Below are 26,739 nucleotides of genomic sequence, written 5' to 3' on the forward strand. Positions count from 1 at the left end.
ATCTGCCTAATAGCAACAAATACTAAACCTATAAAACAACTGTATTTTAATGTAACAGAATTGAAAAACACAGCACATTTCTAATTTGCACACATACAAATGTCTCCTCTTGCATCTAGCATCCATATGCCATGTAGCAGGCCCTGTTACATACGCTTTCTCCTGTGTCGTTGCTTGGTGTTCTAACTTGCCTCATGCTGTATTCATTTATAGTGTAAGGTGCTGGAAAAGCACACTATCTTTTTTCTAAACTAAACTGCGTCAAATACCAATAGACCTGTCATTTGGTACCCTGTACAACTTCTGAGTGAGTCCTCAATTTTTTTTAGAATACATACTGTATCTGCGATGGCTAAAAGACGCACATGTAGCTTTTCACAAGTTCAGTTTATGTTCTATAATGATCAGGTTCTTTGCTGAAGTCTCTCCATACTGAAGCTAGGCACCTGAACCCACACTTGAATATGTATGCCATGTATGGCACATCTGTATATCCACCCCTTGCTTAACATGGCATGCACAACAGGTGTGACTGAATCTATGTCTGGAGCGCATGGGCTAGTGGTTAAAACAACAATTTACATAGCTGTCACCCTGGGTTCGAATACTGCTTGGGGCAGGCAGATGACGTCACATGATGTCAGCGCACACCCGCAATTTGGAGAAAACCGGGCAGCAGAAAAGTAATTCCTGGGCTACTTATCTGCTGCAAACAGAGGAGACGTCATTAAATGATGTCTCATCTGTGCTGGGACTTGGCAGCAGATGTGTAAGCATACACATACACTTGCAGTGTAGCGAGGGGATCCCCCAGAGGGGGCGTGCATTTGCCAGGGCCACGTTAACCTACTTGCTAGGCTCCAAATATACACATCCTAGCGAGCAGGTCTGAATCAGGCCCATAGTGCAGCCATAGCCATTGTGGCTGAAACAGACTGTGCAAATTGAGCCTTCTAGGTCCAGATAATACAACAAAGCAGCAATTCGCTTGTTTTATAGGACAACCACCAAGGTCAATCTAAGCATATTGTATTTAAGCATCGCTCCATTAGACAGTTCATAGATATAATTTTGGTCAGAATGAGATATGTAGTTAGTGAGGGGAATCTAAAGGCCCATACAAACCGGGCGACTTTGAGCTGAAAGCTGCTCAGTTTCGTCGTTTGAGCTTCCACCCAGTGTGTACGGGGCAGTGATGAGCGGTGAGCACTGATGCTCTCTTGGCACGCCATGCTTCTGGCCAGTTGCCTCGCTCCACTACCACTTCGCTCGGCACACTATAACGTTCCCAATCAGAGCCTACGTTGATGGTAAAGTATAAAAAAGCCCAAAACATAACACATTTGTGAAAAACTCAGTGTCACTCATTGCCACATACACCCTTTGTCTATGTCGACCATATGCTGTCGACCTATTGAGTGTTGACCTAGACATTGTTGACCTATCATCCGGATCCCGGTGTACATATTGCAAATGGTACGCAGTTCTTGCATACAATAACAATATACACTAATAATACATACCATGGCAGTCCTCGACTTGATGAACCAATCAAATCTAAACTGTGGAGCATTCCGAACGCACTGCCGCAGTTCTTCATATACATTTTCTTTGTCAAAACCCATTTTATGCAGCATGCAAATCAGAAAGCGGTCTTCTTCTTCTGTGTAGTTCTTTCCTTTGTTAGTCCCATACTGTATCCTCAGCTGATGAAAAGGGGCCTTATACCTTGCAATCTAAAGAGCAGAACAGTGAATCATTAATTATCTGTTTTTATTTTTTTTAAAAAGCACAATCTGTTCATTTCCACACAAACCTCACTTCTTATACATTTGCATTCTGCCTTCTGATGCCTGAGCAAATGTCATTAGAAATCAAATGTTGCTTTTATCCTGCAGCGTAAGAAGACTTCAGAGAGTTTATGCAGGAATAAAAAAAAATTATAGCTAAAACTACTTTTGCTTAAAGGCATTAGATCGTGTTTTGTTTTTTTTGCGTGTAAAATTCTGCTATAAATGCATATTAATGTATTCCAGGTTCATAATACAGCACAATACAGTCTACTTTCCCCTTTATCTGTTGTCCTATGGAAATACCAGACTTGGAGCTATAGAGCCTCAGCTGGAGCTGGAGGTCAAATAACCTTTCTGTAGATTTTTTTTTAGATTTTAAACTATCACATTAAAGACTAAAGCACAAGGAAAAGTAATTGCAAAAAGCACCATTTTCAAATGCAAATTGTCAACACAAAGGGACAAATGTAATAGGCTGTGAGAATTAGAAATTCAGAGATTTTGGGAGAGTTTTCCCGTTTTTTGAATGCGGCAATCATATGCTGTACACTGAAAAACCAGGTTGATTTTGTCATGTAATTGATTGCCGCTTTAAAAAAAAAGTGGAAAAACCTCCAAAAATCACTCACTTTCTGATTCTCACACCCTAGTACATTTGGCTCAATATGTTTACATTTTAAGAATGCAAATTGTGAGATTCACAAGTTGCAACTTTTACAAATGGAAAATGGAAACATTTGTGTCAAGTGATATAACCCTGTCAGCCTCCTGTATAAAACACTAAAACAAAAAGTCATGTTAAAACCCCAACGCCCCCCTCTAGAATAATTCTACTTGTACTTGGCCATAGTCCTAGGGATGCCCACCATAGTAGTAGGTAGCAGAGTGCCCCTTATCATAAATCAAGTCAAACAGCGTCCTTGTACTAATTACATTGCACCTGAAATAAGATGTAATAGTGCCCACCTACTAATAAAAGGCGTCCAGAGTCTGCATCATTTTTCGTACCTTAATGCTGCACGTCGGATCTCTATAAGCTACCTTTGTGTAGGCAACAAGCGAATGAATATCTTTGTTATATGGAGTGCCAGACCATCTCAAATTTTAGGTACACCTGCATTCAGCACACCAGAACTGTAAGATTCAGTTTAGGCTAAACCTTTGTCAGGTCTGCTGAACTCTAGTATTGCGTATAAGGGGCCTTATTCTTCGCTTCGCAACCAGAATGCATTGGCACGGGGACCAATGGAGGCGCTGTGCGCATGCGCATTTATGCTCATGCACATTTATGCTCATGCACATTTATACGCATGTGCACCCAGAGGGTGCATGCACCATGGCGAACAAACTGTGCGCCAGGTGCACGCACCCAGGACAGTGGGCGGGGGGGCGGAGATAGTCATGGGGCCACGGGCAGCCACATTAGCATATGGGAACACCCAGCATTTCATTGGCGTTCCCATGAGGCTATGACGTGGGTGCAGGGGGCAGGCAGCTGACATCATCGGATGATAGCTGCCCACACATTTCCTTCCCAGCATGCACGCATATGTAAGTGACTTGAAAGGCACTTTTATATGCATGCCCGTTCCACATCTTTCGATGGTCGGCAACCATTGAAAGATATGGGAGGTTCCCCCTACCCTGCGAATGTAAGTACTGTTTATGCATATTTAGTGCTCTCCTTGTTGGACAGAACAATGACACTACATCGAAATTTCGTCACTATGAATTTTTTAGTATTACCAATGACACACTGTAGTACCTGATTGAAATGAGGAACCAATTTTGGTCTTAATCGGCTGATGTTGCAGAACTGGGCATGCGCGTAAAGGTCACTGCCTGTGAATGCAATGTGAATTTGGGCACAGAGGGAGGTAATGTCAGTGGGTGTTCCTTGGCGGTAACAGAATTGTGGTTATTTAGACGCAGATGTGTCACCCTCAGTGACTGCATTAAAAGATGCAGTTGCAATGGCACAATGACAATGTTCTGTGGGACATTTAGGGGGGTATTCAATGTCAGGGTCACGTCAGTCGAGCTTGCTCGACCGCCGTGACCCAGTCCCGTTCTCGGTCAGCTCGACCGAGAACATGCAGGCGGGATTCAATGTCTCGCCTGCTGGGGAGCGAAAAGGGGGCGTGGCCACGAGTTGCGGCCGGGAAGAGGCGAGCTGCAGCCGGCAGCTCGTCACTTCCCGGCTGTTCTCGGCAGAACAAGCCCGACAGCTAGTGATGTCGGGCTCGTTCTGCCGAGATACCCTGCTCAATGCTGTCGGGGGAAGACAGCATTGAATAGGGCCCGGCGGGCATCTCCCCGATGGGAGATGCTCGCCGGAGATTGAATATCCCCCTTACAGTTGATCAGATGTTTGATGGTGCAGAAGATATGTGATCAGCGGTGTGTCATTTTGCACAAACTGACAGAGTAGAGACACAGGCAGTGGGAATCTCTCTACTAAATTCATTGGGTGCTGCCTTAGTGGGTTCAGACATGCATAATTTAAAAGTCAGTGTTGTAGACTGTTCATACTGTGATTGTGAAAAATATATTCCAGTGTTTTTAAAAAGTTATCAAGTGATAAAAAATTTTTTTTTATACAATGTTATTGATAAATGCCAACTAGAAGCTGACTGATTTCGATCAGCAGCTTCTCCATTCTATAGAAGGCTTGATACAGTACATCACCCTCATATTCAATCGAGATAGCGGTATTATTTGCTGAGGCCGGGGCACTGATGCTGATGATGACAGTCATTCTCACTAGATCGGCTGACTGCATATCCACCACAGGTGCTGATAGATTGCTGATATATTACGATATTTTTGTGGATGTTTTGTCAATGCACAAGGGATGGAGAATTGTGTATGATGTATGAGAGGATGGTGAAGATGCCTAACGGCTACTATGCATGTTACTACAAAAGCAAACTGGAAATAACAATGGTATAAATATGCCTGGCTTTAATCAAGCACATACTGTGTGCTACAGGTGTCAACCGGCAAGCGTCTTGTAATAACACCAGCTTCACAAACAGTATGCACAGAATTGCATTTTTTTTCAGTCAATGCCTTTTTTACTGAGGCGAACTCTGCATCATGCCATACTATTGTTATACACACTGAATATTTCACGTATTCACCGTATAACTTGATGAAAAATGTTCAAACTTTTCCAATTCTGGTCTGTACATTGCCTTTCATTTCCTATGTTAGTAGACAATATGTGTTACCATAGGGATCAATTTATCCCCTGACCTGTCTAATTTGTACTGCATTTTCAGAACTTCGTGGAAGTAAATGTACACACATTTGTACAAATGAGTCATAAAAGACACCAGATTTCATAGGAATGCAAATTTTATACATCTTCAGTATATATATTTTTTTTTATGAAAAATGACTTAATTACTGTACTTTTGCATCCAGTGCTTTTTTAATGCTGATTCTTCTTTGAATCCTTGCTTCACCTCTTTCAATTTGAGCCATGATTTTCTCAATATCCTGTAATTCATTGCACCGCTCCCAAAAAACAGCTGAAAACAAACACGCAAACAAACTTTATTGATGAACTTTCCAGTTACACACACACGGGAACAGACTGTAAACTGTCTTTACAGTTAAAATCAGACATTTCCCCTATTTGCTTGCAATCAGCAAAATGTCTGGGGCACAATTATTTAACCTAATGGGTATTTGCTCGGTCTTGCTATATTGTACTTATTTAGTGTAATTATGGGGCAGATGTATTACGCCTGGTGAAGAGATAAACTGGAGATAAAGTGGAGAAAAAGTGGAAGGAGATAACGCACCAGCCAATCAGCTTCCAACTGTCATATTTCAAACACTGCTGATTGGCTGGTGCATTATCTCCTTCCACTTTATCTCCAGGTTATCTCTTCGCCAGGCTTAATACATCTGCCAAAGAATTACTGTACATCTGGAGGACATTCTCACACCTCTTCTTCGCCATGCTTCGGGCACGGTGCCTCGCTACGCTCGCCACACTATTTTATTCTCCCACCACGCCCTAGTGGATGGGAGGGCACATGTCAGCTCAAAAAACTGTGAAAACCCCATGTCGACCTTTTGACTGTTGACCTAACCCATGTTCACTCGACACATGCATCGACCTAGACACCTGTCAACCTTGTCCCATGTCGACCTAGACACCTGTTGAACTTATCCTATCTGTATGCATCATTGAATAAATGGTTATTTGAAAAAACATTTATCCTTTATCATCGCATCTAAGGGATCTACAGTGAAACTTATTCCTTTACAAATACTGTAGCTCAGTGGTTCCCAAACTGTGCGCCTAGGCTCCCTAGGGTGCTTTGGAGCACTTGCAGTGGTGCCTCGGTTTGCTTGTCCAAAACCAATTCAAATTATTTATGGTCAATGTAATAGGCAAAATCAGTGCTGGTGGCTTCCAGTTTTTAAATATGTGGATAAACAATTCTGTCCCTCACCACATAACTGAACCTAAGGATGACTTATAAGCACAACTTATTTAATTTAATATTGTCTTCTGAAATTCTCGGTAGCAAACTTTGCACCTAGGGGTGCCTTGACAAATATTCTGATAATCTAGTGTGCCGTGATTAAAAAAAAGTTTGGGAACCACTGCTGTAGCTAGTAGTGGTAGAGCTAGAATATAAACCTGTGTACAGTGTGACTTATTGTAGAGAGTAACTAACCTGAGTAATCAGTGACCTCTTCTGGTGTCTTTCCTTCTACTTCTCGTGCTATGTTATCAATATCATCACGCCCATATTTCTCATTAGCTTTGATAAACTGGTTGAAGTCTCGTTTGTTCCAATTTGTAAATCCCTATTAAATAAAACAATGAAGATGTTTAAACCAAATACTGTATCTACTTTACATGAATATATTCTTGGCAGCTTTCCATTCATTGGGATTGTTTCACGCAACATCTCATTTTAAAGGGAACCAAAAATAAATTCAAAACAACACAACACATGATAACATGGGAATTGTAAACTTCTAATACAGCAGATACAGTATTGGTGTGTACACACGGTAAGATTTGACTTCCGATGTTCCCGATATAGGGAACATCGGAAGCCAAATCGCATGCAAATCGCATGCTTTTTTAGGGCTTGCAAGCCCGATGCGCTGCCGATGCACGCTCCCGTGTGAGCGCAAATCGGCAGCCAGATAGAGAGGGCAGGCAACACTATATAGTGCAGATCTGCACTATATAGTGTAAATTGTGTCCCTCTAGCATCCCGTGAGATGCGAGTCCCGATGTGATCTGATCGTATCGGGACTCGCATCTCACGGCATATCCTGCCGTGTGTACACACCATATGAGTGCTCCTCTGCAATATTAAGGCTTTGGTTATAAGTACAGTAGTATCACATGCAACTGTAGGAGACCATATTATTACTATTAATCGCACCCGCAAATCTCAGGAGATGCGCGCCATTGTGGGAACAACTGAAAAGGACACATCTGTACTATTGCCACAATGGAGCCAAAATCATTTTTGGGGGGCACCAGGTACTATGCCGATTTTCACAGGACAGTCTCATTTTTGGGAGACAGTCCCCAGTCGCAGAGTGCCAAGCAGAGCAGCAGTGAAAGTGAATAGATGCAGTTTGCATGCACACAGCATTTATTCAGGGAGACGGAGGGGCTGGGGCTCTCAGAGCGCTGTCCATGCCCCAACAGAGGCAAAAATGGGGCCTGTCCTCACGAGAGTGACTCGATTTGTGGGCCATGTCCCACTGACTGTGAGGTCATGCCCTTCAATTTCACGTGTGTGCAGGGGTCCCAGCTTGCAATTTCTCAAAGTTGGGAGGTAAGGCATAAGGTAGTGAATCTGTCTTCTGCTGCCATTTTGCGTGTAATGAATTATGGGTGAAATTTAATAGGATGAGAAATTCAGAAAGTGAGAGATTTGGTAAGAAAATTCCAGGGGCGAAATGTAATAGGGTGCGTTTTTTTAGACTAAAAAAAAATCGCACCAAATCGCACCTTTAAAAATCGCGTTTTTTGCCGCGAATTCGCATATGTAATGAGATGCGAATTAGCGGCAAAAAATGCGATTTGCCGCGATTTCCAGTCATGAAAATGTGCGCATTTTCAGTCATGAAAATGTGCGCATTTTCATATATGCGATTTTGGGTAAAAAAATAAAATTAAAAAAAAAACGGCGTGGGGTCCCCCCTCCAGAGCATAACCAGCCCCGGGCTGAAAGAGCCGGTCCTGGTTTCATAAAATCACAGGAACAAACAAGTTGGGGTTCCGTGCATTTTATAAAATCAGCACCAGGCTCAAGGGCCGGTCCTGGTTCCCAAAATACGGGGGACAAAATGACTAGGGGTCCCCCGTATTTCAAGAACCAGCACCGGGCCCAACCAGCCAGCAGGGTAATGCCACAGCCGGGGGGAGACTTTTTATACAAGTCCCCCCGGCCAAAGCATTTAGCCCTCTGACCGGTCAGCATGGGCAGGGGTCCTGGGGGAGTGGGGACCCCCCCAAAGAAGGGGTCCCCCCCCTCCAGAACTTACCAGCCCATGCTGAAGCCCGGGGCTGTCCTCGATGCCCCTGGGCGGTGGGCATCGAGCTGATATTTGGTGTAAAAAAATAGATAAACTATTGTTTTTTACTGTGGCACTACAAGTGCCAGCAAGCCTCCCCAGCAAGCTGGGACTTGGAGAACCACAAGTCCCAGCCTGCTGGGCATTAAAGGGCCCGCTGGCACTTGTAGTTCCACAGTTAAAAAAATAGTGCACAAAACACACTGACACACATTTTAAATAAAACTTTAATACACACATTACACACATACTAATACTTACCTATCTTCTTCCCGTAGGTAGCCCTGGTCCTGATGTCCTCCGGTCCTGTGTCGGCGTTCCTCTTCATGTCGACGTCCTTCTTGAAGTCGACGTCCCTGTCGGCGATGGCGTCCGGTGTCCGGTTCCGACGAAATCCATGGAGGAAGCTGTGGAAGGAAACCATACTCACCTGTCCCAGCGCGACGTAGTCCAGGTAAGGGTCTTGGAAAAAAAACAAACCGACACCCGAATCCAAGCGGACACGACGGAGACGCACGTGTGTTTGTTTACATCGTGCGGCTCCGCCTCCCGAATGCCGCTATTGGCCGCCTTGCGGCCTAGCGGCTCCTGATTGGCCGCTAGGCCGCAAGGCGGCCAATAGCGGCATTCGGGAGGCGGAGCCGCACGATGTAAACACCGTGCGTCTCCGTCGTGTCCGCTTGGATTCGGGTGTCGGTTTGTTTTTTTTCCAAGACCCTTACCTGGACTACGTCGCGCTGGGACAGGTGAGTATGGTTTCCTTCCACAGCTTCCTCCATGGATTTCGTCGGAACCGGACACCGGACGCCATCGCCGACAGGGACGTCGACTTCAAGAAGGACGTCGACATGAAGAGGAACGCCGACACAGGACCGGAGGACATCAGGACCAGGGCTACCTACGGGAAGAAGATAGGTAAGTATTAGTATGTGTGTAATGTGTGTATTAAAGTTTTATTTAAAATGTGTGTCAGTGTGTTTTGTGCACTATTTTTTTAACTGTGGAACTACAAGTGCCAGCGGGCCCTTTAATGCCCAGCAGGCTGGGACTTGTGGTTCTCCAAGTCCCAGCTTGCTGGGGAGGCTTGCTGGCACTTGTAGTGCCACAGTAAAAAACAATAGTTTATCTATTTTTTTACACCAAATATCAGCTCGATGCCCACCGCCCAGGGGCATCGAGGACAGCCCCGGGCTTCAGCATGGGCTGGTAAGTTCTGGAGGGGGGGGACCCCTTCTTTGGGGGGGTCCCCACTCCCCCAGGACCCCTGCCCATGCTGACCGGTCAGAGGGCTAAATGCTTTGGCCGGGGGGACTTGTATAAAAAGTCTCCCCCCGGCTGTGGCATTACCCTGCTGGCTGGTTGTGTCCGGTGCTGGTTCTTAAAATACGGGGGACCCCTAGTCATTTTGTCCCCCGTATTTTGGGAACCAGCGCCGGACCTTGAGCCTGGTGCTGGTTTTATAAAATCCAGGGAACCCCAACTTGATTGTTCCTTTGATTTTATGATACCAGCACCGGCTTTTTGAGCCCGGGGCTGGTTATGCTTAGGGGGGGGACCGCACGCTGTTTTTTTTCTTTTTTTTTGTTTTAACTATTTTTTTACAACAGAACCATGCACAGATCTCAATGATCTGTGCATGTTTCTGATAAAAGCGCCAGGCAGAACCTGGTCTATTTTTTTTGCGATTTTTAGTAAGCTTTACTAAAAATCGCAACCCATTAAATATGCGACTTCTATCGTTTTTAATGGGAAAACATCTGGATGCGATTTTTAGTCTAACTAAAAATCGCACCTTTAAAAAATGCGATTTTTCCCGCAAATCGCACCCTATAAAATATGCGATTTTCGGAAAATGGCCGAAAACGGCATATTTTGCGGGAAAAATCGCAAAAAAAAAAAAAACCGCCTCCCATTACATTTCGCCCCAGGTTTTTTTTAAAGCGGCAATCATTTACACTGCAAAACCAGTTTGAGTTTGCCGTGTAAATGATTGCTGCTTGAAAAAACTGGAGATTTCTTACCAAATCTCTCACTTTCTGAATCTCTCATCCTATTCAATTTCACCAAATATTTTGAGGTTTCACTTATAACTGTGTAGATCCTTTTAAAGTGATAATATTGTTGCAGATACATTGTATTGCTTTATTTATAATATTTATGTTTCAGTAAATGTATTATTTTATTATATGGAGCCTCTGTGTTTCCCTACTAGATTGGGTACTTATATGTTAGTTGGGCGCCCACTAAGCTATTTGCTTAGTTTTCCGTGTCACCGCGTGGGGCTCGCTATGCTCGCCACGCATTGGGCTTGGTGGCTCGCTGCGCTCTCCAATACTATATAAAATCAACTCCATGCCGACATGGATAGTGGGGGTATGAGCGTACTAACTATTGTGGGCGCCCAACTAACATATAAGTACCCTAGATTGTTTACTATACATCTATATTTCTATATTTTATATTCACTTTTGGACTATAATGTATAGTCACTTAGGAGGTTATTCTGGTTGGTGCGGTCCTTTCCGAATTCTTTCGGAGCTGACCGAACGCCACGCTATGCGGAGATTGTAAGAACAAACGCCCGCATCTAAAAATCTCAATAAAAACTTATTGAATAAAAAAAAAAAAAAAGAACAAACGCCCACAGGTCCTCCGCATTCGGATGGACTCACTCTCTAAGAATAGGGTGTGTTTTCGGACAACATCCAAACCATGGTGTGCGGTGGCAACACAACGATTCTGCACGGTCTTACAGCGTCAGAACGGACGGGAAGCTGCCCGTATATTAGTGATACCAATTTCTGGCCATTGCTTGCAGTGTAAATGTGTGTAAAATAGCAAGACTGCAGTCGTGCTTTCAGCATATATTTGTGTATTTAGTAATGGTCCATTTAGGCAGCAATGCGTCCAATTGAAGCTATGAAAAGAGTGTAATTAATCACTAATGAGTTGAGGAGTGGATTGTATTGTGTTCAGCTGAGAGTGATTCAGGTGCGGGCGTACTAATTGGGCGAACCGAATGCCTAGCGCATGAACAAGTGCTCTCCGCAAAGTGAAACTTGCTTATGAAGACAGCATATTTCATGCGTGTTGGTTCGTTTGCAGTCGGTGTGCTGTCCAAATGCACGCCTACCAGAGTTTGTGCACTCCCTCGTGTACGCCCATATTTACGCCCAGTTTTGCCCACTTTGAAACCACGCCCTTGTGTAGGTCCGAATGACGCCCATATTACGCCCCTATTTCCCGAGTCAATTCGGTGGACATTTCTGTACGGTATTAGTGAGAACGAGTACGGAGACCATGCGTGGCACATGCGCATTGCGTTGCCTATGCATACGCAGACGGCTAAAAAGCGTCCTCCAAAAGAATTCGGAACGGACCGCACCAAGCAGAATAAGGCCCTTAGAGCAGTGGATTTTTGTTGCTTTCACTTTTCATGTGGATCTATCAGCCCCAGAATCTGTACAACATAAACCTTGTTTGACATTTTCTCTTTAACTTTGTCTTTGAAACTTACATTTCATCAATTGTTTCCAATTTTCTGATTGGTTTAATGGATACTTAATTAGTATTACAACATATTAGCATATTTATCAGTTCTTTTGGGTGTCATACTTATTTAAAAAAAAACTATTTTCACATATAATAAACTACAATGAAGTCACTGTTTCTTATATGTATTTTCATGTTGCATCAGATGCGTGAGTACATTTCTAGAGACTTGCCCAATACACGTAAGCAATTACACAGAAGAATAGAAAAAAGTACCCTATAAAAAGCCATTATTATTACTTTCCGTAAGGCACATGTGCTTTTTGCTTAAGTGTTCTGTTATATTTGGCTGAATTTTTTCATCTGAAAATTGAAGTGGAATTAAAGAAAGTGCATCTTTAATAAGATGTAATTTTGAACTGTGACTGTCTTCAATCAGCAAATGCAATTTTTTTTTCATGTTTTCAATAAAAAAAAAAAAAAAAGACCAGAAAACAAGAATGGTCTCGATCTTAGGGTGATTGAAAGCTTTTGAACATCTGTGTATGTTGACAAATAGAATACTTATTGCTGTATGCTGGGTGTGTTACACTGTATGTTATATTGTTTTGTAAGGCTAAAAAAACTAAAAAGATTAATTTTATATGCATAGTACCATTAGTATTTCTCTAGTTTATAAGCTATTCTTATATTTTGTGTTTACATTATTAGCTGCTAAATGCCTATTTGCTTGTTTTATGTGCTAGGTATAAGGGGGTATTTCTGGTTGATTCACAAGGCTTCGAATTTGCAGCTTGCAGGGATGCGAATGGATGTTTAATATAAACATCCATTCACAGGCCAGGGGGATTGTCGCCAACCATCGCATGATGTGGAAGGTACACGCACATGTAAGGTTACTCTTAGGTAACCTTAGATGTGCGTGGACATTCGCCAGGAAGTGGGGGGGCAACTGACATCCGGTGATGTCAGCTGCCCGCCCCCAGCGCACATGTTACCGGGTGATTTCCTTGGGAACGTTCATGAAATACTGGGCGTTCCCATGGGCGAGTCCCCCAGCCCACTGCCCCACGCCCGCAATGTTGAGTGCAAGCTCTCTGCGAACAGTCTGCTCACCATGGCCACATGCACCCAGCATAAGTACATGAGCAGAAATGCGTCTGGGCATTGGAAAACACGGGGAATGTGAATGGGCCTGAATAAGGTCCTAAATCTCCACAGACATTTTGAAGGACCCCTTAAAGAGGCACACCTCTCACATCCAGAGTGGGATTTACTCTATGGATGCATCTCATATATCACTTTATCTGTCTTGTCCACTTCTTTCCACTTCCTTTTGTATTATTCTCCCTTCCCCTTATGTGAGGGACAACCAGACTTTGGACTCCATTATCTATTCTATCAGCCTTATTCTTATTGCTGTCGCACAAGACAAACAGAGACAGAGACGTGTTACATAGTTACATAGTAGGTGAGGCTGAATAAAGACTTACGTCCATCTAGTTCAACCTATGTTTATAATAGTTTATCCCTTGTTGTATAGTATGTTCCGATATTTAAAAGACAGATTATGTTACTTATTCATACCCATGGATGTTTTTAACCAATAAAATATCCAACCTTATTTTAAACGTATTTATAGTGTCTGCCGACACCACTTCTTCAGGAAGAGAGTTCCAATGTTTGACTGCTCTGACTGTAAAGAATTTTTTTCTTCTAGATGAACAAAATCTTTTTTCTTCTAATCTAAACTCGTGCCCTCGCGTCCTAGATTCCTTTCTAGCAGAAAAAAGGGTGTTTGACAGTTCCTTATATTGGCCCCTAATGTATTTATACATATTGAGCATGTCCCCCCTTAAACGTCTCTTCTCTAGTGTAAATAGTCCCAGTATACTTAATCTTTCCTCGTAGCTTAAATTCTTCATTTCCCTTATAAGCTTTGTTGCTCTTCTTTGGATTTTTTCAAATTCTATGATGTCCTTTGTATAGTGTGGGGCCCAGAATTGTACTATTCCAGGTGTGGTCTAACCAATGATTTGTACAGAGGCATAATTACTTTTGAGTCCCTAGTTTCCATGCCCCTTTAAATACATACTAGCGTTTTGTTGGCCTTTTTTTGTTGGTATATTACATTGAGCACTACACCCTAGTTTGTTGTCTATTTGGACTCCTATAGTAGATCTTTTTCAAGTACTGAATTATCCAATTCATCCCGCTTAGGTTATAACTAGCACACTGGTTATGTCTCCCAAGGTGCATGACCTTGCATTTGTCCTCATCTTCCACTTTTTTGCCCACTCATCTAGATTGTCAAGATCATTTTGAAGTGTGGTGACATCTTCTGATGATTTAATAACTCTGCTCAGTTTTGTATTGTCCGCAAAGATGGATACATTGCTGAGTAACCCCATCCCAATATTGTTAATAAAAATGTTAAGTAAAATGGGCCCTAGAACCGAACCCTGTGGCACTCCACTTAGTACTGGTATATTTGAAACGGCACTGTTCACGACCACACTTTGTTCTCTATTACACAGCCAGTTCCCTACCCATCTACAGATATTTGCCCCTAATCCCAGGTCCTCCATTTTATTTATCAACCTCTTGTGTGGTAGGGGGTTGAAGGCTTTAGCAAAATCTAGGAAGATCACATCTATAGGGTTTCCATTATCAAGGTTTTTGCTAACATGATAGCCACAGTTTCAGCTAAACTAACCAAGAAGAATCAGTCTGATTCTTAATGGCAGCTGCTAAATGTACACTGCAATTTACTGGTTGTAACCACATTGATCACCTGCTCCACTCAGCCTATCAGCATTTTGAAGACCCTATTTAAACCTGGATGTGCTACGCGGACATTACCAGAGCACTGGTTCTGCTTGTATTCTGCTCCTGATACAGTCACTTGTCTCCTGCATAGCTACAGTATACAGCATTCAAACTCAGCCATAAATCTCCTGCATTGCTGTCAAGCAGCTATAAACATTAACTGCAGCTTGCATTCAGTGCCTGATTGTATTATTTATTTATTTACAGTTTCTTATATAGCGGAGCAGATTCCGTTGCGCTTTACAATAGTAAGGGGGATATTCAATCTCCGGCGAGCACCTCCCATCGGGGAGATGCCCGCCGGGCCCTATTCAACAGCCGGGAAGTGACGAGCTGCCGGCTGCAGCTCGCCTTTTCCTGGCCGCAACTCGCGGCCACGCCCCCTTTTCGCTCCACGGCAGGCGGGACATTGAATCCCGCCTGCGTGTTCTCGGTCGAGCTGACCGAGAACGGGACTGGGTCACGGCGGTCGAGCAAGCTCGACTGCCGTCACCCTGACATTGAATACCCCCCTTAATAGTGATTGTACACTCAATATCAATGTAGGAAGCAGTGGAGAAATTGTTTTTCCACTGTGCCAGCACCAATGCTCACAGTCATCTAATATGCTGATTGCCTTGTGAATACTCACAACAGAAATCAGCTTGGAATAACCACCTATGTACTAAATTCTTGAATTTTATATTATAATGTAGCATGCCAAAATAGGTTTTTATATTTTCTGTTGAACAAGTAATAACAAATTGACACACTGTTATTCTTTTGTTAATTGTATGCTTTGTGTGTACAATGCTATTGTTAAAACCAAATAAAATGTGATTTAAAAAAAAATCTTTAATATCATTTAACGTGCCTTTATTGTTAACCTTTAGAATCTGTGAGGTTTTTTGCATCACCCTGTACAGTATTTCATTCTTGTTCTGTGAGGAGATTCATCAGGCCCCCTAGCTTCATACATACTCTCACAAGTATACAGTAGCTGGACTTAGGGATCCCAAATGGAATCACCAAAACCTCAGTACCATGACAGATTTATACTGGTTATATCTGCAGAATATATTGACATACTTATTATGTATCACCTTCAATAAGCTCAATGAATATCAAAATAATGATTCAAACTGGGAATAAAATATGTGCTTCATTTGCATTTGTTAGTAGGATTTTTACTATCATTTAGAGCTCACTTTAACATTCCCCAATGCATTAACCAGTGATCAATGCAAAAGACAGATGTTTTGTGATACATGAAATGCAGCTGGAAGCTACAGGTTGAGTATCCCGTATCCGAGTATCCGTTATCCGAATTATTCCGAAAACCATACATTCCAGAAAGTGAAAAAAAAATATTTTTTTTGCTAAAAACTCACTGGTGACATTTGTAACAGCACTACTGAGGACATGATATGTAACTGGCACTATATATGTGCAAGAAAATGATTGCTTGGCATTCAAATTCAATATCTGAGATAGTACACAAATTTAGTTTCATGTTTTAAAACCTTGTTTTTTGAACAAATAAAATATATTTGTGTGTATTTTATGTGGTAATAAAATATATTTGTGTGTATTTTATGTGTTTATACAGCATACATGCAAGATACTTCAAAATACATAATTGAACTATTAAAATATTCCGAAATACGGAATAATCCGTTATCCAAAATTCTCCTGGTCCCGAGCATTTTGGATACGGGATACTCAACCTGTAGTAAAACTGTCAGTAAGTATAGTGACAGTAGAAATATCACTAATATCACTGAAACAAGACACAGCATAAAGTAGCAGGTTCGGTTGTCCTGGGGCTATGCAGAGTCAGCCGGTATCAATGCAAGCGTCCAGAGATGGGCAGCTTGTATACAAGTGAATATACACATTTAGGGGCTGATTCATGTATGTACTGTAAGGCACAAAAAAGAACGTAACGTTGCGTCTGGAACAAACCATGTTGCCATGTAAGGGGCACAAATACCGGCTGCTTTTGCATGTAGCTCATAAATATTTTTCACACTGAAATTTAGATTTCATACCACTCTCAAATCTAATTCTCTTTACAAATGTTAGATCTGATTCTCCTGCAGTGCAGCATTGTTTTTCGCAATTACTTGCTTTTTTTGCTTTGCATACAAACATGAATCAGGAACTCAATGCTGTGCATTTGTTACCCGCCGCCACTGCCGCCGCTTCTTCTTACCTGTGTCCCTGAGCGATGCGTCCAGCAATCACACGGCAGGTTGAGGGACTGGGGCTGGCGCCAGCCATCTACTTCCAGCCAGCCGGCTGGGAAGCATTGGGGACGTTGCCGGAACTTCCGCCCGGCGGCTGACAGCAGCGCAGGGAAGCTTCGGGGACATTGCGATTTTCTGTCCACAGCTCCCAGCGGGTGGATTAGCAGGCATCTGACATCACCCACGCAGGTGCCTGACGAAGCCTGGCACTCAGGTGAAACGCGTTGAAGGTACAGAGGATAATCGGACTCCAGACTGTCTTTACATACAGCTCAGCAGGAGGAAAGTCTGCCGGCAGACGTTTTCGATTCATGGTCAGTGAGCATCTGGTGATCAGGTAAAAACCCTGTCCAAACCCTCAAAGACCCCCACACCCATCGTCCATACAGAGGGTATCCTGGTTTACAGGACCCATACCACCCTCATTGCAGGACATTATTCTTGGCACTATTTTGCCCTTCTTTAAGTACTAACTTTTGTCCTATTAGCAGGAGCTGAATCAGGCCCCCACACCAATCGTCCATACAGCGGGTATACTGTTTTACAGGACCCTTATTATCCTCATTGCAGGACTTTATCTTTGGCACAATCTTGGCCCCTGTTTTTTAGTGCAACATTTGTTCTATTAGCAGGAGCTGAATCAGACCCCTGTGGAATTTTTTATATATTTTATATTTTTTCTCAATTTTCTTATGTTTCATGTTTGTATGTCTAGTTTATGTATACCGGTATTAGGAGACACTCCCATTTTTAGTCTTTAAGTGTATCTTATAGATGATCAACACTGTATTTTGCACTAACTAATAAAATATTTTTATACTTTACCAAAGAGGTGTCACTGGTTAATTGTTATTTAGCAGTAGGGATTGCGCACTTACATCCTAATTCCCCCCCAATCACCCACGCAGGGTCGGTGCAAGGCACCGGAGCGCCCCAGGCGAGTCGTGGTGGGGGCGCCTCGGTGCCGGGGGGTGGGGGCGGGGCGTACCTGTTGCGCCGTCTGGGGAGCGGGCAGGGAGGTCCATGCTGGCGTCTGACAGGAGCCTGCAGTGGTGTCCTTGCCCCGCGGGTACCTGCGGTGCTGTGTATAAAGCTGGTGGCGGCTGTGGTCCCTGCAGTGAATAAGAAATAACTAGCGCTATGTGGCGGCGTGGGAAGCGCTTCTGTTTTGAAAACACTGGCCAGTGTTTTCAAACCCGGCAGCGCTTCCTGCGCCGCCGCATAGCCCGGCGCATAGCGCTAGTTATTTCTTATTCACTGCAGCAGTAGCGCACGCAGGGGAGGTTTCTGAGTACCCAGAAACCCCCTTAGGAGTCTAAGGGCCCTAGCCTGAAAGTTGAGGGTCCCCTCTTTCTTAGGGTACAAGAATTGTAAAAAGTGGCCCTTGGGAACCGGAGATATCTGACTTCAAAGCAGTGGTCCCATCCAAGCCTGTTAATTACTCTTCGCAGTCAGATATTTCAGGTTCTGTCTGACTTAGAGTTTTTCTGAGGGTATATTCCAAAAGCTGGGACTGCACCCCTTTGAAGGACACTAGGAGCTTGTCTCTACTCTTCCCAGAACCGGAGATATCAGCCTTCCAGCTGCTGGTTACTGCTCCAGCTCCACACACCTGGAATGTAGTTTTATATTCTTGTTGGCAGATTGCTCTGCCTCCTGAACTCTGATCCTCTAGTCCCCATGACCATGTGGTAGGTGGGATTCTCTAGTGTTTAATTCCATTAAAATCTAAGAAATCTATTTATGGGAACTGGAGATATCTGCAGTCAAGCAAGCTGTCCTCCCACCAGAAAATTATGAATAATAAGCCCACTCCACTATACACCCCTCCTCTGCATATTAAACATCCTCTACCACCCTGGAAGTTATGTATCAGGGCCCCATCATTCAGCCCAATGCCCCCTTCTCCCACGCCATCTCCCACCATCTGTGCAGTAAAGGGGTACTTAGTGGAAATTACTGATCCAGGCCCTACATGCTGAGCAGTTGATATAATACCCCCTACCACCCGCGGGACATCAAAGCTTCCCCCACCCCTACCACTGGAGGATCAGTAGGGGCCCCAATACATTGCTATGCCCAGGGGTCTACACTGCTGTTGACGCCCCTGTATGTATGTATTATATATAAATATATATGTATGTATGTATATATATATATATATGTGTGTGTGTGTGTATATATATATATATATATATATATATATATATACTATTGCCCAGTGCCCGGCACTCCTACGGATGTCACTCAGTATGACCCGGTGCCCTCCTAATGGACTTGGTGGGTCCTTTGTAGATGCACGGATGGAGGTAGGCGGCACTCTCGGATTTTTCAAAATGCAATCAAATTTATTGTGGTGACTCCAACATGTTTCGGGCACAGCCCGTCCTGAGGACGGGCTGTGCCCGAAACATGTTGGAGTCACCACAATAAATTTGATTGCATTTTGAAAAATCCGAGAGTGCCGCCTACCTCCATCCGTGCATATATATATATATATATATATATATATATTTTATTATTATTATTTAAATACATTTGGTCTATCTATAATACTTTAACTGACCCGGCATATACTGGGTCACCTAAGTGTCCATCTCTGTGCTTTGCTCCGCCCCTCTGGAAACCCCCTTCTGAAAATCCTGCGTTTGCCACTGTGCAGGGACACCCCACCGCCACCAGCTTTATACACGGCGCCGCAGGTACGCGCGCGGCAAGGACACCACTGCAGACTCCTGTCAGAAGCCGGTATGAACCCCCTGCCCGCTCCCCAGACGGCGCAGCAGGTACCCCCTTTGCACAGGGGGGCGAGGGGCGAACTGCCGACCCTCCAGTGGCCGGCGCCCTAGGCAAATGCCTATAGGCGGGGTGACTTGAATAAAAGGCACCATCTCCCTCACTATTGCACCGTACTGCTCTTGTAGTGCCTCAGTCTCATGTGTTCCTGGTTCCCGTTCCTGCTCCGGGTGCCAGACGGCTCCCCGACAGTCGGGATTCCGACAGTCAGTACTCCGACGTCGGAATCCCGACTGCTCCCTCGTGGGGGTCCATTTCTCGTGGGGGTTATTCTGAGTGAATCAGAATAACCCCCCTCTGTCACAGAGTTGTGGATGGGTCAGACTTACACACATTTACATAAACTGGGGAAATAATGTAATGATTCGTGAATCGCGTTCAGATGTAAAACAGGATACCCGATAGTGATATTTTGGCAATTCACTTGCAGATTTGCACAGGGTGGGTTGTCTTTCTGTCGGGGTGGTGGCTAACCACTCGTTGTCATCTGCAAATCTGTAGATGATCGGTCAAGTCAGAATTAGGCCTTAGTTCATTAGTGGTCATGCATTATTTGGAAGATAATAAATGATCTTTGTAAAACTACAAATGGAGTAAATTTATGTATAAAAAATGTAATAAATGACCATAATTAAACATTTCAAAAGGTCAGAACATTGTAGAGACAACTCCTAAGAAGTTACTACATACAGTGGTTGCAGCTTCCTGCTCCAGAAACTGGGAGTTATTCAGATCTGATGACACGGCTGCGAATCTGCAGGCCAGGTAATAATGGATCGACTACGCATGCATACGGCTTGCATACGCAAGGCCATCCTGTGGTTAAATCCAGCGTCTTATATATACACTATGCATACGCATGTTGATTAACAAAGCCAGCGTTTGTGAGGTGCCACCCAGCTGTTTTTGGGTAAGTCAGGAAAAACGCAGGCATGCCCAGGCCTTTTCTGCTAAGGATGTGTGCGACCTCAGCTTCTTCTCCGATCAGCCTGTTGCTATTACATGTACAGTACGAGTAAGTCTTGGGCTGTACACAGACTGCACACACTTGAAAAGTCATTCTAGGGTGAGATTTGAAGCTAATCGTAGGACTACAATATTTTCGGAAACTTTTGGCAGGCTTGCACAGGGTGGGATTTTACTCTGGCTGGGTGATGATTACCAGTATACCATGCTTTCAGTTTACAAGATGAATAGTATATCATGTGTAGGAACTTATGGTATCATTTTAAGTCTTATAGTTCTATTTTAACATTTTCCTCCTTCCAATTAGCAGACAGCAGTGGTCCAGTGTCCAACAACCCTCACATTAATAATACACTCATATCTGGCTCCTAATCAAGTCAGTTCTCCACATGGTAGAAGTAAGTGGATTTTGACTTTGTAGTGCTGCTGGCATCTCAATGCTTCCTTCTGTTGCGAGCATTGAGCGCATGCTGAAGCAGCTGTACAGCCTCCAGCCAAAAGGTACCAGTGCTAATACCGGCAATTGGATTGTCTTTCTGGCCAATTAGGTAGCAGAAGATTACTGCATGCTGTGTTTTTATTGTCCAAACTTCAGAAATGCAGTTCACTATTTAGCATACTGTAGTTAACAAAGCATCAGCATATGGCAATTATAGCAGCTAGACAAGCAGTGACTAAAGGAAATATTTTCTATGTACCTGGGTTAGAAGTGTCTCCTTTTCTTCAGACTCTGATGCACCAAGTGGCTCGGACTCATCAATCTTCCTTTGTTCTTCTTTTTGTACCTGAGATGCGTTTGAGAGGTCTGAATTCCTAGGGACCTGAAAGCAGAAGTCAGGAAGAGAATTGGCTGCGGAGGAACAATGTTATTATACATTCACACTCATATCAATCTTACTTTACAGCACACACTACAGAAATTGAGAAAGGTAAAGCTGATAAAAGGACTGATGGACTTTTCACCATGCAGAATTTGTCAGAAAAAGACTGCAGTAATTCTAATGACTCTACGTTTCAAATAAGAACATCTTATAACTATGGCACGCAAGCAGTCACCATACAGTAGCACATACACTTATCAGCCTTTACATTAACTACTGACAGGTCAGCTGGAATGCTCCTGAATATCAGGCAACGCTCCATGCCCACCTAGAAGAGTGGGCGATTCTCCCTAAAGGTCCGCACCTCCGCACAGCACATAAACCCCTCTGTCAGAAGGGACGATGGCTCGATTCGTGCCTCAAGTGAATGTCCCATTCAAACCCATGCACAATCGGCCTCTCCAGCTATTTAAGTGTGGTTGTGACTCTGTATCACCTTTATACAGTCAGTCATCACACACACTCAGCAACGACAAAACATTTACTCCACCAACAGGTGTATTCTCAGTTCTGCATTAGCCCTATATAATGACAGTGATACACAGCTTAGTATGGGATTAGCAAATCCATTAATGCTCCCAGTGCTGCAATAGAGACAGTATGCTGAACGAAGGGACAAAAAAGGCTTCCAATCAGAATAGCTATAGATGATATACTAGTAAAGTAGAAATCAGGTTGTCAGTACTTTGAAGAATGCTATTGTTGCACAATTATATGCTGTTAAGGGGTGCAAGAATTGTTACACAGAAAGATGACAAGTAATGGTTGGTCATTTGGATATATAGATATAAATGTTATGCTTATGTCTGAAATGATCTTATGTTCAGTAAAAAATCAGCACATTTGAAGGAATTCAGGTGGAAATCTATCAGGAATGTGCTAATGGAACAGATGAGGGGGGTAGTGATATAGAAAGGAAGACTAATGTGGTTCCATTGTTATGCTACTGATTATAATGAAAGAAAGGCATTAAGCATGATAGCAGAAAGATTATACATATATACATGTATCTCAGGACTGCTGTATCTATCACTGCATTTCCATGGATGTTGGCAAAACACCACAATATATTCCTGCTCTAAGCATTATTCTCAGGCAGATGTTTTTCTGCTGCTACTGACTGTCACAGATGGGTTCTCAATACACTAATCCTTTTCCTGCCATATGGTGCAAGACCCACGGGTGGCAATTTCTGTGCTAGGTACTTTTCTGTAAAATATCCTACTTTTTCCTCAATGTTGCATATACAGTAGTGTACTATGGGCCCGATTCAACCCCGATCACTGCTTTGCGAATTTGCACAGTGACTGATTATCAATATACTGGGCATATGCCTTGGCCACAATGCACGTTCTTGATGCGTCCTGCAAAAAAAAAAAAACCTCATACATACATACAGATGTAGCCGGCCTTAGTGTTGCTGGCGAATCGCCAGCAGCATGCTGCTGGCGATCCGCCAGCAACACGGCGCTCCATCTGACTGAGACGCGCGTGCGTCCCCCACGCACGCGCGTCTCAGTATCCGGGCGGCGGGGCGGACGCAATACTGTCCGCCTCCCGCTCGAGGGGGCTGGGGGGGACCCGAGGGCACTGCGGGGGTGCGGTCGCCCGGTGTGGGCACCGGGCGACCGAGGGCAGCACCGTCGGAAGGGGACGAGGTGCGCGCGTCCCCTTCCGGCATACAGATGGTGCGGGGCAGGGAATGGCGACTGGCGTCGCCATCGCCATCCCCTGCAAAGATGAATCCCGCTACATCTGTACTGCCTCCCTCATACATACATACTTACATACATACATCCATACATCCATGTAAATTCTGCCTCCCTCATACATACATACATCCATACATCCATACATCCATCAGGGTTGCCAACTTTTTCTGTCTCCTCTCCGGGAGAAGCCCGGAGAGGAGACTTCCAGCTACAGTTCGGGGGGCTTGAGCGTTACATCATTAAGCCCCGGCCCCAGTATGTAAAAACCCCCAAATTCACAGATCTCCGTGGAGGGGGCGGGGCTAAAATGACGCGATTGTGGACATTTTAGATCCGCCCTCTCCTCTGAGACCCGCGGATTGCCGCATTTAAACCCAGAGGTATGGGGGAACATGCTGCAATCGGGGGGTGGCGTGGGGGTTCCCCAGAATCCGGGAGGGTTGCCCACTTTTCCGGGGGGGGCGGGAGGAGGACACGATTTTCAGGATCCTCCCGGCCATTCTGGGAGGGTAGGCAACCCTGACATACATACATATATACACTGCCTCCGTCATACATATACACACTGCCTGCCTCCCTCTCTCATACATACAATACAGTACCAGACTCAGATCATGTAAACACCAACTCCCTGAGTATTGCCATACAGCAATGCCACTGTAACTAAAATGATTCACCTTATCTATATACGGGATCAACAATGCTGCCTGAGACTCCCCCAAAATGGTCGCAATACACCTGCGTTTTTGCCCTCACTTCCCATTACCTGCCACAAAATGGTCACTTCCTGTCAACTTGTGATTGAATTCTTAATAATGTATAGGTGCATACACACGGAAAGATTTAACAAACGATCCAATCTCATTAACAATTTCCTCAGAACTCCTGGACAAATGATTTGGTGTCAAATAGTGAATGAGTGTACAAACAGCTGCACATGAACGATCTTTAACGATGGTGGAAGGGAGTGGGAGCCAGTCAATCAGCTTTACCAAATTGTTTATCGTGCATACACATGAAACAATTGATACACATCGCTAACGATTGATCTATGATCTTTCTGCATGCAGGAAAGATCATCGACCTCTACCAACGGCAGAAACGTGCATCGCATCAGTATCGTTCATACACATGGAACGATTTGAGCGATTGGTCATTTTAATTGGTCGGGAACGCCCAGATCTTTTGCCAAATCTATCCGTGTGTACGCACCTTAAGTCTCTAATAGCAATTCAATCACTGTGGCTGGGACGCATGCACAGATCAAGAATAATTGCTAACTGTGCGAACATCAGAATAGTGAACAGCTATGAATCAGCTATGATGTTTTGGGTAATATTGTGATAAGTATTAGTTTAGGCAGATGTTCCATTGGTATTTTTATATTTGTTCAATGATGGTGTTAAAATTCATAAACATTATAGCTTTATATACTTCACATTTAAGTGAATTGCTACTGCCATCTATTGTCATATATTAGCATTTCATTCCAAGCTTTTTTTTTATTAATCTAAACTTCACACAAATAGCAATTTTTCTGTTAATGCTATGCAAGCAAAATGCTTCACTCTTTGACTACAATCTTCTACTGCTCACTATTAGAAATCTGTCTTTTGTCTTGCTTATTTGCATTCCTTTTCCAATTCAGTGGCCAACGCAAGCAAATGAAAGATGAGACATTTGCATTCAGCCACATTTTATACTGTTGATATTTGGATAGTTTTAATAGATATTTTTAGACCCAAATAGCAATCACATTAAGTACAGCATCCACGCTGTGCAATCTTTAAAATCTTCTTGAATTCTCCTACGCATTCTATAAAGCTATGGTAAACATAAAAAAAAAAAAAAACTGCCAGCACCATATCTTTATGCAAAACATTAAAACATTGGATGGTCATCGGTTATTGATGGTTTGTTTCAATAAAATGCCATGACGGTGATGGGGGCAACCAATACACTTTAAAAATCTTAAGAGGAGGTATTTTAAGATGCATAGAAAAATGTATCACAAACCCTGTGCACAGCCATCAAGTAATTATTAGATGTAATTTATGTGAGGATGTCAAATCCACTTTAATGTTCCCGGTACAACCACTATAATCTTAGTATAGACCTCTGTAAATGGAATATGTACTGGTACAGATAGAACACACAACGAAGGTCCTTTCACGGCAATGTGACCAGGACTGCAGCAAAGTAATAGAATCCTAAAACTCTTCAAGTCAGATCACTTTGCTGGATGTTATTTTGAGGAATTGAGTGCACACACTTGTATCATACTGATAAGTAGCTATTTCCTAGTGTCATTTATGATGAGCTCTAAAATATACAGTAATAAGCTTTTAAAATAGCATGTTATTTTGCTATTAATGTAAATTGAAGCTATTGGATGATAGTTGTCTCCCCAACCCTTTACCTACCATTTTCCCCTTGTTTGTCACAGTTTATCCGTTACTTGGGATAAATAGAGGTGTTAAACACTACTGCCCAAGTCCAGCCAAACAGCCCTTCTTGGCGTGCTAGGTCTCATGCAACTCGCCCTGAGTTGAGCATCTTTCTCCCAAATATTTGTCATAATCACGATGCAATACAACTGCTTCACATGACTTTGCCGATTAATTTGATATGTGACACTCCTTTATGTGTGTGACTGAGGGGGGTATTCAATCGCCGGTGAGCATCTCCCGTCGGGCCCTATTTAATGCTGTCTTCCCCAACAGCATTGAGCAGGGTATCTCGGAAGAACAAGCCCGACATCACAAGCTTTCGGGCTCGTTCTGCCGAGAACGGCCGGGAAGTGACAAGTTGCCAGGTACAGCTCGCCTCTTTCTGGCCGCAGCTTGCGGCCACGCCCCCTTCTAGCTCCCCGGCATGAGGGACATTGAATCCCGCCTGCATGTTACCCCCCTGAGTCTGAATCTGTATACAAAGTGCTACAATGCGGCGGTACTTCACTTTATGTTCATGTCCTATACAGATCCGCATACATACATACAAGTTTCACATACTGTATAAAACTAATCAGTGCAGCCTAAGATGCAAATTCGGGTAGAAAAAAATAAGATATTTAACTCTACATAAGCAGAGTAGCACCAGACCTGGTGGCACTCCTGCACCACATGGCGTACTGATCCTAGGTGTATGAGGACACGTCTGTGCAGCTCATTAACCCTTTGAGTGCCAACGTTGCTGTGAGCGATACTCAAAATATCCGCTAAAAATGCCAGCATTGCTCACAGCGACTGTTCTTTTAGTATAAATAAATACAAATACAGCCAAGTCAATTAATTCAATTTTAGTAAAATATTGCACCCAAAAAAAGAACAGTCACTGTGAGCGAGACCAACGTTGGCACTCAAAGGGTTAAATTAACAGCTCATACAATGGGTGAGATTTAATAGGATGAGAGATTCAGAAAGTGCAGTTTTTTTTAAAGCGGCAATCATTTACACTGCAAAACCAGTTTGAT

The 26,739-nt window shown here is 43.5% G+C and overlaps 1 protein-coding gene across 2 annotated transcripts in view; it reads right to left on the minus strand.

Moving 5' to 3' along the window:
* SMARCA1 (SNF2 related chromatin remodeling ATPase 1) overlaps positions 1–26,739 on the minus strand; it is a 157,321-nt gene that overhangs the window by 17,563 nt on the left and 113,019 nt on the right. For both annotated transcript variants that reach the window (XM_083159337.1, XM_083159338.1), the window contains 4 exons: positions 21,373–21,495; positions 6,494–6,626; positions 5,211–5,329; positions 1,524–1,736 (listed from right to left, as the gene is read on the minus strand). In XM_083159337.1, coding sequence (XP_083015463.1) covers positions 1,524–1,736; positions 5,211–5,329; positions 6,494–6,626; positions 21,373–21,495 — 588 coding nt within the window. The remainder of the gene's footprint in view (positions 1–1,523; positions 1,737–5,210; positions 5,330–6,493; positions 6,627–21,372; positions 21,496–26,739) is intronic.

Source organism: Crinia signifera, chromosome 9, assembly GCF_055691185.1.
Source record: "Crinia signifera chromosome 9, ASM5569118v1, whole genome shotgun sequence".
NCBI lineage: Eukaryota > Metazoa > Chordata > Amphibia > Anura > Myobatrachidae > Crinia > Crinia signifera.